At 36.4% G+C, this 14,744-nt stretch overlaps 1 protein-coding gene across 5 annotated transcripts in view; it reads left to right on the forward strand.

Moving 5' to 3' along the window:
* Positions 9,227 to 14,744, forward strand: part of LOC104750605 (BTB/POZ domain-containing protein At1g67900-like) — a 6,701-nt gene continuing 1,183 nt past the window's right edge. The window contains exons 1-5 of one of the 5 annotated variants that reach the window (XM_010472429.2): positions 9,227 to 9,454; positions 12,276 to 12,468; positions 12,553 to 12,622; positions 12,699 to 13,943; positions 14,025 to 14,543. In XM_010472429.2, coding sequence (XP_010470731.1) covers positions 12,410 to 12,468; positions 12,553 to 12,622; positions 12,699 to 13,943; positions 14,025 to 14,543 — 1,893 coding nt within the window. In that variant the 5' untranslated portion in view covers positions 9,227 to 9,454; positions 12,276 to 12,409. Of the gene's footprint in view, positions 9,455 to 11,661; positions 11,885 to 12,160; positions 12,469 to 12,552; positions 12,623 to 12,698; positions 13,944 to 14,024; positions 14,687 to 14,744 lie in introns of those variants that run through there. The other 4 variants (XM_010472430.2, XM_010472428.2, XM_019237467.1 and 1 more) reach the window with 4 other exon arrangements.

Here is a 14,744-nt window from a genome sequence, read left to right on the forward strand (position 1 = left end):
CAGTTCAATTCAATTTGTATTCTCTATTTGATTTTTCCTCTGTGTCCATTGTCTTTTTTCTGGAAGAAGAAGCGCATGGAGACAATCTTCCGCAAGAAGAAGATTATGAGACTTAATGCTAGGACAGTAGAAGGTTGTTGAGACACGATGCTCGGATGAAGCCGAAAGGTTTGAATTGGTTTACATTTTTGGTAAAAAATTGGTTTACATTTGGTTTATTAAATCAGTTTTTCAAATATTTTCTTTAATAATTTGAATCCATTTCATTTGCTAAAATAGGGATAATTTTTGAAAAACAAATAACAATTTTTTTTCCCAGATCTCTTATTAATTTGAAGTGGTGAGATTTTTTAAAACACAATTCAAAAGCCAACAAAAATAGCCATACATTTGTCTCAAAAATAAATAACAATATGCAGAACAATAATATCACTTAAAATGTGTAATTTCTAATATATTTTATTGTTTTACAAATATTAATTCTCTACATAACATTTGTTTAGATTATAATGTTAGTTTAATAAAATGTCTTCTAATATTTTTTATTTTTTATTTTTTTTTGTCACGACACAAAATAATATAAAATTTTAATATCAACGATTTTCACAACTTTCTAAATTATTCTCTAGCATTCATTCTTTTAAAAGTAAAGAAATTCCTCCAATTCTTGATTTAACAAAATTGGAATGATGAATCTAATTTACAACTTTTAGTAAGTTTTAAATATAAAAATTTAATGAAAATACTTAGAGCTTTTTCCAAGAGTTAGATGAATTTTATAGTGAATTTTTGGATTTGACTTTTGAATATGGTAATAAAAATGTCTTCTATTTAAAAGCAGTTTATATGGGTTGTATATATCGGAAGTGGATGCTGCATTAACATTACTATAAAGTCCAGATCTTAAAAGATATCCTCAAGCTATATGGTTATCTTATATATTTTTCATTTTTGTTGGACGCTTTAATTGTAGTAAATGTGAAGTGATATTTCATATTTATTTTTTTTTAAATCATACAGTTGCGTCTGTTCATTGTAGAGTTGTGCTTTTTACCATAAAAGAAAATCATATGGTTCCTTCTGTTCATTATAGAGTTATGTCTTTTCACCATATCTTATTTTGCAACTTTTCGTTCAAATAGTTATGTTTATCTAAACGTTTACGCCTTTTGAATTTGTCTCTTCTTAGATAACTAACAAATTAATGAATCATTATTCGCTGACATAAATTTTTTCGTTTTATTCTGAATCTAAATAATATGAATTTTAATATTTAATATCTAACATTATTCTATAATTTAATTATTTCATATTTTATTTCTAGAAGTTGTGTATTTTTATTATAAATATTGGCTGATAAATTTTCATTCAAGATGAAATTTATTTTATTTTTAAAATTATCTTATCAGAAAATTGCATTTACTTATTATAACCATTCTTTTAATATTCTCGCTTAGCATAACTTTGTCATAATATTTGTTTATGAGTAATATAAATATCAATAACTATTATATTTATAACTACGACCATAACTATGTTTGTACCCCATAACTACGACCGATTTTTGTATAACCGCTTGCAAAATCTGAAGCAAGGTTCTCGATCCGTTGATGAATATGCTGAAGAATTTTATTTATTATTAACTCGTACAAAAAAATTTGACAGCGACGTACAATTAGTGTCACGCTTCATTGGAGGGTTAAGAATGCAACTTCTAAATTTTATGGCTCAATTTGATCCAGCCATCGTGTCAGAAGCTCATAGACGAGTCTCTTCGTTCAAACAACAGTTTCGTAATGAAATACAGAGAAGAAGATGAATAAATGTTGATCTTTATTATTATCTTTTGATACACTTTCAGGATGCAGCTACATTTTCTTATATAGAGACATTGGAAACATTCTAGAAATTGGTGATTCATATATCCAGCTGTGAACAAACTAGTCATTGTCCTTATCGTCAAGAGCTGCATAACGGTTGTGAAGAACAGGGTTTGCAGGTACAATCTCTTTTGTCTTGACTTGAGGATGTTGATTTGATTTCTGACTTGGGCCTTTACCTTGTTGGACTTGTTGGACTGGTTTTTGGCCCACTATACACACTTCACCTACATTCCCCCGCAAACTCGTGGTGGGTGAAACACCAACACCGAGTTTGGTTCTAAGATCTTCAAACTCACGTCGAGGTAGGGACTTAGTAAAAATATCTGCCAATTGGAGCTGTGATGGAACATGTTATGTTTCAATATTTCCCAAGGCGACTTGTTCCCGAATGTAGTGGTAATCAGTATCAAAATGTTTGGAGCGTTTGTGAAGAGCAAGATTAGTACTCAGATAAACTGCAGAGAGGTTGTCACACCGGAGCAAGGTAGGATACTGCTGAGAGACTCTCAGATCACGAAGCAGGAATGAAATCCAATTATCTCATGAGATGTGGCTGTAAGTGCTCTATATTCTGCCTCTGTAGACGAATTTGAGACTGTTTCTTGCCGTCTTGATGACCAGCTGATGAGATTAGGACCAAGAAGAATGCAGAACCCTGTGGTGGATCTCCTAGTCTTCTTACAACCTGCATGATCACTATCACAGAATGCAGACAAGGACAAATTAGAACTCCTTCGTATGTGTAGTCCCATATGTAAAGTACCCTTGATGTATCGGAGAATTCTTTTGAGTAGACCAAAATCTGAAACTGTTGGTTCATGCATTCTTTGGCACACGAAGTTGACAGCAAATTGAATGGCAAGTCATGTAATGATGAGATACTGAAGCTTTCCTGCGAGACTTCGAAAGTAGGTTGGCTCCGTGAACAGTTCAGGATTCAGTTTGTCCAAGTTTTGTGGAAGCGGAGTAGGCATTGCATTACAGTTTGACATCGCAGCTTGATGCAGGATATCCTTGGTATAGGCTGTCTGATGAAGGAAAAAACCAGTGGAGCACTTCTGGATCTCAACTCCTAGAAAATAGCTAGGCTCACCAAGATCTTTCATGGAGAATCATTGGTTCAGAGACTTAAGAACAACTTGCAACAGAGCCGGATCACTTCCTGTAAGGAGCATATCATCAACGTACATGAGGAGAACAATGGACTTACCATCTTTGTGATATGTAAACATTGAGGGGTCTGATTTGTTACATGTGAAGCCAAACTCGATCATATACTTGTTAAAGGTGTCAAAACAGGCTCTTGGGGCTTGTTTAAGACCGTAGAGGGCTTTGGTGAGTCGAAAAACGTGAGATGGTCGCTCTGTGTCAACAAATCTAGGAGGTTGTGACATAAATACTGGTTCATGCAATTCTCCATGTAAAAAGGCATTCGATACATCAAGCTGTTTGATTTCCCAGTCTTTTGAAGTTGCAACATCAAGGACCATTCTTATAGTTGCTGTTCGAACCACTAGAATAAATGTTTCAAGATAGTCCAGCCCCTCCTCTTGATTGAACCCTTTAGCAACTAGACGAGCTTTGAGTTTGTCTACAGATCCATCTGGTTTGATTTTTGTTTTAAAAACCACTTACACCCTAAGATATTCATATCTTCTGTAGGTTCTATTGGATCCCAGGTGTGTAGCATGTGAATAGTTCCAATTTCATCATTAGCAGCATCATTCCATCTTGGGTGTAGTAGTGCAGCAGTGATATCTTTTGGTTCTTCAGGAGCAAAACGAGAGGTGAGGAGAACATACCTAGTGTTAGGTTTATGAATCCCAGCTTTTGCCCTTGTAGTCATAGGATGAGTATTATTGACTTGTTCCTCTTCTATATGATCTTCCTGTATATTGTCTTCAACAGCAGAGTTGTCAGTTTCTGCAGTCGAAGAGGTCTCAGAGTCATTGTGAGCTGGAGTATTCTCCTGATCCACGACGTCAGCAGGAATATTCTCAGGAGCTGGACTTGGAGGTACAATCTTCTCTTGACTAGGATAAACTGGTGATATGGGATCCTGTCGTTGAGTAGACGTTGAGATAAGAGATACTGAAGCAGACTGCCAAGCCTGAAGAAGAGGAGTCTGATATGTTGGGATTAGAGATTTGTATTGTTGTTGAAAGGGAAAAGAGTCTTCATCAAATACAACATGACGAGATATGTAAACTTTGCCTGTCGGAGGATAGAGACATTTGTACCCTTTGTACTGAGTATGATAACCAAGAAAAATGCATTGGAGAGATCTTGGATCAAATTTGTGAGCAGCCATAGGACGAAGACATGGATAACATGCAGAACCAAAGACTCTGAGCATAGAATAGTTTGGTTTCTGATTGAAGAGAACCTCATAAGGACTACAATTATTTAGTGTTGATGTGGGAAGCAAATTGGTGATGAAACTGGCAGTGAAGAAAGCTTCTAACCAATGATGCAGAGGAGTATGGCTGTGGAACAACATTGTTAGACCAAGCTCTACTATGTGCATGTGTTTCCTCTATGCAACTCCATTTTGTTGTGGGGTGTAGGGACAAGAAATTCTATGCAAGATACCATTCTCAGACAAGTAGTGTTTCAGAGCATTACTGGTAAACTCTCCTCCTCCATCACTCTGAAAGACTTTTATCTTGGACTTAAATTGATTCTCAACTTGTTTCTGAAAAACTTTGAATATAGAGACGAATTCTGACTTAGTACGCATAGGATAAAACCAAGTGAAACGAGAGAAATCATCCACAAAAACTGCATAATATTTAAAGCCTTGGTTTGATACAACTGGGGATGGTCCCCAAAGATCACAGCGGATCCTATTCAAAGGACACAAAACTCTAGAGTCTGAAGAAAAAAACTGAAGTCTACTGTTCTTCCCCATCTGGCAAGGCTCACAAATGGAGGTAGTGTTGCTCTTATTCAAACTTATTTCCTTGTTGGTCTTTAGTTGTTGGAGAATTTGAGAGTTGTAGTGCCCAAGTCTATGATGCCAAGTGTCTTTAGAAGCTGCACATTGACGATTAGAGAAGAGAGCAACAAATTCCTGATTCTCCAACGTGTATAAGCCACTACTTCGAGGACCCTTTGCCACCACCTTCTGAGTGGGTATGTCAACAACACAGACTTTATTAGAATCAAACCACACACCACAAGGCAGATCATCACACAGTATTGAGACAGACACAAGGGACTTTTGCATATCTCGGCAGACCAAAACATTATTTAAGGATATCTTACCTGTAGAAGAAGAGATAGTGGTGGATCCAACATGTGTTATAGGAAGGTAGGCTCTATCTCTGACCAAAATAGTGTCATTACCAGTGTATGTTGTTGCAGACTGCAGATTGTTAGCAGAGGGAGTGACATGTGCAGTAGCACCAGAATCTGTAACCCATTCATTCGCATCGGAGACTTGCAGGGAGGAGAACACTTGAGCAACATCAAGACGTTGATAATTTTCATCAAATCTGTTCCAACAGTCGGAAGCAAGGAGGCTAACAAGTCCACAAATTTGACAAACTGGACGTTCTCCGGTGGCTCGAGGATTGGTTTGATGCTGAGAGAACCCTCTGCCCCGAGAAGTGTAACCACCACGTCCTCTGTTTTGCCCTGATGACCTTCGTCGACCACGATATCCTCCTCTTGACTGGTTGCCATAACCTGTTTGTTGAGCTTGAAACGCCAAATGAGATGTGACACCATCAGGAACATTGTAAGACCGAAGTTTAACGTCAAAATTTTCAACCTCCGAGACAACATCACCAAAGCTTGGAGGAGAGGCCTTGCTGAGGGAACTTTGAACAACAGTTGTGATGGGATCATAGTCACGACCCAAACCATTCAAGAACCCAAATATCTTCATAGATTCATCAGTGGGTTTACCAATTGAACTCAGAGCATCACAGATGGCTATAAACTCACGACAATAAGCAGCAAAGGTCATGTCTTTTTTCTCTAGAACCCATAAGCTACGACAGAGGGTAAATTCTCTAGCTATACTACTCTTATTGAAGTTCTCAGCTAAAGACAACCAGATATCTCTCGAGGTAGTGAGATTGTGAACATACTCGAGTACTTCTTCGGACAGAGTTCCAAAAAGCCACGAACGGATAAGCTGATCTGTGCAAAACCATGATTCATACCGCGGATTAGGAAGCTCTGTGTTGTCAGTTGTTGACGAGATAGTACGCTGCGGAGCTGTGACAGCACCATTAACAAACCTGATGATCTTTTGGCAAGACAAGAGAGACTCAAATTGAGTTTTCAAAAGGAGATAGTTTGAGTTGTTTAGTTTGATAGTAACAGTACTGGTAACATGAATGTTATCAGGAAAAGGATACTCAGAAGCCATTGAAACCCCTATGAAGGTTTACAATAGCTCTGATACCATGAAAAACAGAGAAGAATATGAATAAATATTGATTCTTTATCATTATCTTTTGATACACTTTTAGGATGCAGTTACATTGTCTTATATAGAGACATTGGGAACATTCTAGACATTGGTGACTCATATATCCAGCTGTGAACAGACTAGTCATCGTCCTTATCGTCAAGAGCTGCATAACGGTTGTGGAGAACAGAGTTTGCAGGTACAATCTCTTTTGTCTTGACTTGAGGATGTTGATTTGATTTCTGACTTGGGCCTTTACCTTGTTGGACTTGTTGGACTGGTTTTTGGCCCACTATACACACTTCACCTACACGTGATACATCATGGAATGCTTCTTCCTTTACATTTCGGACCAGTGACCAGACTAACACGTCATTAACTTCGGCTTCACGCGAGAGCATAAAAAACAAGGTTGCTGATATGTGTAGCACACAACCAGAGGAGGAGCACGGTTTACGACGCTCAGCTCGCGGAACAAGCGCTTTGCGGTGTTACGCGTGTGGCAAACATGGGCATCGTCAGACTGCTTGTCCTAACCAAAAGCCCCGTGGTCATATTGCAGATGAGACAAACATACACCAGGAAGATGACTTTGATGATGAGCTTGGTGAGAAGGACCAAGCTGGGAATTTACTTTACAGGATTCATGGTGATGTTGGAGTGGCCCTCATGTCTCACAGAATTTGTTTAACGCCCCAGCAATGCGAAGAACATTGGTTGCGTACTAACATATTTTGCTCCACCTGTACAATTTGGGAACGGATTTGCACATTCATCATCGATTCGGGTTGTTATCATAATGCGATAGCCGAGTCAGCAGTGCAAAAGTTTGGATTACCAGTCGAGGTCCATCCAACACTTCATACTCATTCGTGGATGCAAGATAGAGTAGCTACACGTGATACTCACCGATCGTTGGTGCCCTTCTCTATTGGCCCCATTTATATATAAGGATCGTTTTTACTTCGACATCGCGAAGATGGACGTTAACCATTTGCTTCTTCGAATACCTTGGGAGTACGACTGTAAAATAATTCATGATGGTGTTAGAAAAACATATGAATTTGTTTGGGAAACTCACAAAATTGTTCTTCTACCTTCTTAAGAACCATCTTCAACTCCATCGACTCCTTCTCAAGAATTTACACCACCAAACACTCATCGTGATAATGAGGGCTTGGATTCAGGGTCTAATCTTTTCCCACCCGGAGGGCCTGATGCAGCGCAACCGTCATTCATTGATGGGCTTGGTCTCGTTTGTTACTTGCCCATCAAGCTATTAGGATTTAGTTAATTTTCTATTTATTTTAATATCAAGATATTTTTTACTTTTACGATTATTTTTTACCTTCGAATTGATCTCGACTTTACCCAACTTCATCTTCACGTTTACCCCTCACGTTTTCACCATCTTCTTCTTGCTCTGTTCCATTGTTACAAAACAGAACATCATCTCACCAATTTTCTCTTGCTTTGTTACATCACCTATCAAACAAAGCTTATTCTCTTCCGCTTGTAGCTTCCGCCCCGCACCAGTATAGTTTGAGAAATAACAGGTTCACCTACATATAGTAGTTACACGTCATAGTGATTCACCTAAACAATTTTATACATGTCGCTAAATGATTCGTCCAAGCATAAGCTTTAGCCAAAATCGTTTCTCTTCTCCTATATCCTTCACTTCACGAGTTTGCGAGAACGGGCTCCACGAGAGGAGCATGATGTTGTTTGAGCTAGCTAGTTTCAGTCACTTCATATTCTTGGGGCAACTAAATGTTGCGTGCAAAATCATTTTGTGGTAAGATATATTGTTAAGCTTATTTATCAAACATTTTTTTAGTAACCAAATTAAGGCTAAAAAAAAAAAAAAAAAAATTAAGGTTATGAATGACAATAGGTTTTTCATTGGTTTTTTAGTTTTTAGATTTTGGTTTTTGGATTTTGGTTTTTAAACTTTTTTTTTTGGTTTTTGCTGTATAATTAAAAATTAATAAATCAAAAATTCATAAATAAAAACTTATGCTGAAAATAAAGGTTTTCCACAAAATCTCAAAATTATGGTTTTTAGTTTCTCTTTGAAATTTGGAAAACCTACTTAGAAACTAGTTCCCTAATTTTTAGAAAATCCAATTTTTAAAAATCTTGAATGATAAAAAAAAATAGATTTTCAAAAAATCAAAAACCAAAATCCATCTAAAAACTAATTACCATTCAAGGCCTAAAAATTCGTCTTCTAAATGCTTCCAAACAACTTAAATCATCATATATCCATTTTATCTCCTTCACAGGTAAGACAGCAAATTTGGCCAAAACTAAATAAATAAAATATGAGATCTATCATCTATACAAGGAGGAGTACAAAATCCAGCTCAGCTCCAATCGTGGAGGATCTCTAATTGGGACATATTGGATCCCACAGCCACAAAGGGACCACCCAAAGCAGGCACTGTCGGCCAAAGACACCCACTCGGGTTACATTAACATTTAATCAAATAAAATCAAAAATCACACAAAATCTCTTCGTCTTCTTTCACACGTAGAGTTGACATCACGACAGTAACCTTTGATGCAATCCCCAAAACACCCTTGTTTGTACCACGTTAATATCCACAATGCCATTGGCCCCCTCTAGCCCTCGTCCTTAAGTGGCCACTGATTGATCCAAGACAGTCTCTCGTCACACTCATAGGTCGACAATACCGGTCCTAAGCCGTGACGGGTTTTATATTTGTGTTCCCTCAACCACTGGTGCTAGTTTGGGAGTTTAAACGAACCGACTCTGACAAGTCATGAGACATTGTTGTTTGTATCATAAGTCTTGTGTTTTCTAAATTAAGCCATATATATCAATTTGGCTCTATCAAAGACACACAATTTATATATATTTATATCTTTTGTTAAGCTTCATTTCAACGCACACTTCTCCTCATTTGGTAATAAAAACAAAGATCAACTTTCTTCTACATCATCATCTCTCTCCACACTATAAGTTTTTTTTTCGTTTAATCGAGAGATTCTATACCAAAGTCCATACATCTTTTCACTGAACGAATTTTTTTTTTTAAGAAAGTTTTGAACCATAGTTTGTACAACAAAACCTTTCTGGGAAGGGAACAACAACAAATATAGCTACATACGATTGGCCATTGTAAGTTTCCTTAACGTTTTTGAAAACTGATTTTTTTTTCTTTTTGAATTTTTTGGTTTGTGATGATATTTTGAAGCATTGCATCAAAGTGGAATGCTTTTGATCTTAATCATCCAATAAATGTTATGTGTTGGGGAAGCTTAATCGAGAAAAGGTATATATATATATATATTATCTTTCTTTAAACCTACGATTTCTACTAAGATTGAGATCATGTATATTATAACTTTCCCCCCTTAAATATAGACATATGATGAAATAGAAACCTCGATGTGACAAGAATCAAATGAAACGGAAAGATGATATATTAATATATAAGTGAACTCCACTTGAACTGTTAAAAGTGTTCAAACCATCAAATATAGGACCTATGTCTCTAGACCGTATAGTTAATGTTAGACTCCCTAACTTTTAGTCTTGACCAGAATTCACACGAATCAATCTTATACTATTATGCAGATATATTTGTTCTTTTTGTAAACTTCAAAAGAAAGGGTAGAATGCAATCTGCATTATTTCAGTCAAAAGTAATTATTTGCAGAGAGATGATCAAGTTTACTAACATTTTGTCTTTCTTTCAAAAGTAATCTACTCTCAATGATTTGCTATGAGCATGCCTACACTTTAGTCTTGATAATACTATAACGCATACATGGGTAAACTCGCCATTTTCCTCTATGTTTCATATATTCATATCTAAAAAAAAAAGATGTGAGAACGACAATGCGACATTTGTTATTCATCCTTCACCTTTCATTCACATACATCTTTATTTGCTTATGATATTTATCAATGCATATACTATATATTTTTCCCTACTTTCTTCATAAAGTGTGTACACTCATTAAAGACTACGAAAAAAGAGGTTATTGTCGATTTCATTGTCGCACTTTGATATTATAACCTCTTTGATAAGATGAGGTGTATGGACTATATGGCTGCTTAAAATCCAATCTTTTTATAATGGTTTAATGATTTTTAATTTTATTTTTATAATTAAAAGAAATAAAAACAAAAAGTAAATTACATGAAATGTCAAATGTATTTAAGAGGTAAGAACGACGACAAAAAATGTAAATTAGGAGGAGAACGTAAATGGCAAATTAGTCCCTTATATGACTTGGACGTAAACCGATGTGGACCATGCAATTTCATTATAGAACAATAATATTATTGATATCAATTTAGTATTTACACTCTCGCTCCTGTCATGTCATTTTCATAAATATACATGTTATATATCACCAAGCAAATAAATACATATATCACGTTTTTCTGTTTAATTGGTTATATATTTACACATCCCATTGTATGTTTTTATACACTGATCAGTACTGTTCACACTAATTATGAAAAACAATCCAGTTTCAATATATTATTTGTATTAGCTAGTAACATTCGCAGATTAAAACTAACGTGTTAATTTAAAATATTAAAGCATTGCAGAAGACATTAGTTCGAACTTCGAAAATGAAATTAACCCTTTAAAAAAAAAACTCGAAAATGAAGTCATAAAAGAACAATAAAGTCAAGAGCCCAATAGTGTTACAAACTTTTTATCTGGAGCCAATTCAACTTTATTGAATCATAAATTTTAACCTAACAATAGTCCACGATATACTATCAAATAATCATAAGTCTTTCTACTATTCTTCTAGGTATGCAAAACATTCATTATCGTGTCTATTAGCATGCAAATTATATGTTACTCGTACGTTAAACCTAAAAAAACAATGATTATTAGTATTTTTTTTTTTTTATCTTTTTTTGCAAAAAAGTAAGTTATTTTGCAAAATCGAGACCTCGCTACATCAAGTTGGAATTTTCTTTTCGCAAATAAGAAGACTTTTGTATCATCACCATACACGTAAATTCTAACATATCAATATCACTATAGCAGTTTAAATACTAGAGATATTTTTATACAAATGTAAGTGTGAAGAAGAGTGAAAAAAATGTGGAGATGCAATGATGAGGAAGAGAGAAGGTGGGGAATGAGCAGAAGCACGTGGGATTGGTGATTCGCTTTGCACGCTGGCGAATAGCCCTTAGCACCATTTTTTACCCCAAAATACAAATTACAAAAAAAAACAAAGAAAAACATCAGCAAAGTTAATAATAATATTTTTGTATCAACAAAATCCCTACCTAGAATATAAAATATATATTAAAGAATAAAGAACTTAACATAAAACAAGAAAAACAAAGAAAAGTTGTAAAGTAGATCACTCTGCTTTCTTTTGTTATCTCTCTTTTTAATCTTTGAATGATTGGTGAAGAGGGTTTTCTGGGAAAATTGCCTTAGCTACTACTAGCTAGAGAAAACATACACAAAGATATCTTAATTGAGTGTTTGGTTCAGATCCAAGTGAGTATTTTTTTTTTTACCTTCTGGTTTATGCATGGGAATTGACGAACATGCTTGTTATGGTGTGTGAGTTTTGTTGGTTATCTTTTTGTGATTGATGGAACTTTGGGTGGGTTGTGATGTGTAGGATTATCTAAGTTTCTATCTTCTTTATCTCTCTCTTTTTTTTTCTTATATTGCATTGATTTTGATTCTTTTTGTTTGTATGTCCATATCAGATTGGGTATAAGGAATTTGATTGAATGGACATGAACTTTAGTTTTGGTGGCCTCAGTTTTTTTTCTGGGTTTATATATTTTTCTTTATTTTCCTTTTTCTATATATCTAACTAAAACCACTCACCACAATGACAAAATCCCTTTAGAAAAAAAAAAAAAAAATCTGACTTTTTTTTCCTCCAAGAAACAAAACTCTCAGACAACATTTTGATCTGTTTTTTGTCTGAACTTGCAGACAGGAGAGATTTGTCGGACCTGTTCTTCTTCAAGGTTTTGTGTCTTAGCAAAAGAAACCCTTTTTGGAGCTTCTCCATTATGCATAACAATTTCTGAAGATCTCTTCAAGCTCATTACTATCGTAAATCAGCTATGAAGTTTATGAAACTTGGATCTCGTCCTGACACTTTCTACACTTCAGAGGATTTAAGGTAAAATAGTAAATAAATTTAGTAAAATCTTTTGGTTATATATGTTAAGTAAAAAGCTGAAAATTGTTGCTTTGTTACTTGCAGATGTGTGTCTTCTGAAGTTTCCAGTGATTTTACAATTGAAGTGTCAGGAAGCAGATATCTTCTTCACAAGGTAATAGCTAAACCTTTCTTGTTCTTGTTCTTGTTCTTGGAGATAGTCATTTGAATGTCCTTCTTCTTGTCTATAGTTTCCACTACTCTCCAAATGCTTGAGGCTTCAGAGAATGTGCTCTGAGTCTCCAGAATCCATCATCCAACTTCCAGAGTTCCCAGGAGGAGTAGAGGCCTTTGAGCTCTGTGCCAAGTTCTGCTACGGAATAACAATAACGATCAGTGCTTACAACATCGTAGCCGCGAGATGTGCAGCAGAGTATCTTCAGATGTCAGAGGAGGTTGAGAAAGGTAACTTGGTGTACAAGCTTGAAGTCTTCTTGAACTCTTGTATCCTTAATGGATGGAGAGACTCCATAGTCACACTTCAAACCACAAAGGCATTTCCTCTGTGGTCTGAAGATCTAGCCATCACCAGTAGGTGCATTGAAGCTATAGCCTCTAAGGTTTTGTCTCACCCATCCAAAGTGTCTCTCTCACATAGTCATTCAAGGAGGGTTAGGGATGATGACATGTCCTCTAACAGAGCCGCTGCTTTGAGCAGAGGATGGTGGGCTGAAGATATCGCGGAGTTGGGGATAGATCTTTACTGGAGGGCTATGATTGCTATTAAATCTGGTGGCAAGGTAAAGGCAAGTCTTATCGGTGATGCCCTTAGAGTTTACGCATCTAAATGGCTTCCTACTTTACAAAGAAACAAGAAACTAGTCGGTAAGAAGGCGGATTCAGACTCAGATTCGGATACGGATACTTCATCGAAGAATAGGTTGTTGTTGGAATCCATTATAAGCTTGCTTCCTGCTGAGAAAGGCGCGGTTTCTTGCAGTTTCTTGCTTAAACTTTTGAAAGCAGCAAATATCTTAAACGCATCAACGTCCTCAAAGATGGAACTAGCGAGAAGAGTAGCTCTTCAGCTAGAAGAAGCAACGGTTAGCGATTTGTTAATACCTCCAATGTCATACAAATCAGAAATGTTATACGATGTGGACATTGTCGCGACTATCTTGGAACAGTTTATGGTCCAAGGACAGGCTAGTCCACCAACAAGCCCTATAAGAGGTAAAAAGGGAATGATGGATAGAAGAAGAAGATCTCGTTCGGCTGAGAATATTGATCTTGAGTTCCAAGAGAGTAGGAGATCATCCTCTGCCTCTCATAGCTCAAAGCTTAAGGTAGCTAAGCTTGTGGATGGATATCTCCAACAGATTGCTAGAGACGTGAATCTACCGCTCTCGAAGTTTGTTACTTTAGCTGAGAGTGTCCCTGAGTTTTCAAGACTTGATCATGATGATCTCTACAGAGCCATTGACATATATCTCAAGGTTCAGTTCTCATCCCTGTTTCATATACTAAACGAATGATCTTGCGATTAATCTAATTTATGTTTGTCTTTGTTGATGCAGGCTCACAAGAACTTGAATAAATCAGAAAGGAAGAGAGTTTGTAGAGTATTGGACTGCAAGAAACTGTCAATGGAAGCGTGTATGCAGGCGGCGCAGAACGAGATGCTTCCATTGAGAGTAGTGGTCCAAGTCCTCTTCTACGAGCAGGCACGAGCCGCTGCAGCAACGAACAACGGTGAAGGCAAGATGACCGAACTGCCAAGCAACATCAAAGCACTCCTAGCCGCACACAACATCGACCCTTCTAACCCAAATGCAGCCGCTTTCAGCACGACAACAAGCATGGCAGCACCGGACGATCAATGGAGCGTCTCGGGTCTCAAATCACCTAAATCAAAGCTCTCAGGGACGCTAAGAAGCAAGCTAGCTGAAGATGAAGAGGTAGACGAGAGGTTTATGAACCAAGATGGAGGAAGAACTCCGTCTCGGTTTAAGGCCTTTTGTGCAATCCCTGGCCGTCCCAAGAAGATGTTCAGCAAGTTTTTGTCCATCAACAGAAACTCCAACGTCAAAAACTAAATTTACAAAACTGTTATTTAGGTATCTTAGAGTAAAAGAAAGAAAATGTTAAAACCTCGCTTCACTCTTTGTAACTTCATTGAAATCTCCAAGATGTTAAATAATATTGTTATAAGAAATTAAAAATCATAGTTGGATTCTTATGAGACACATGTTTAGGTTCCAAGAAAGGTCAAAGAAAATGACCTGAGGATATTTTTT

This window comes from Camelina sativa, chromosome 16, assembly GCF_000633955.1.
Source record: "Camelina sativa cultivar DH55 chromosome 16, Cs, whole genome shotgun sequence".
NCBI lineage: Eukaryota > Viridiplantae > Streptophyta > Magnoliopsida > Brassicales > Brassicaceae > Camelina > Camelina sativa.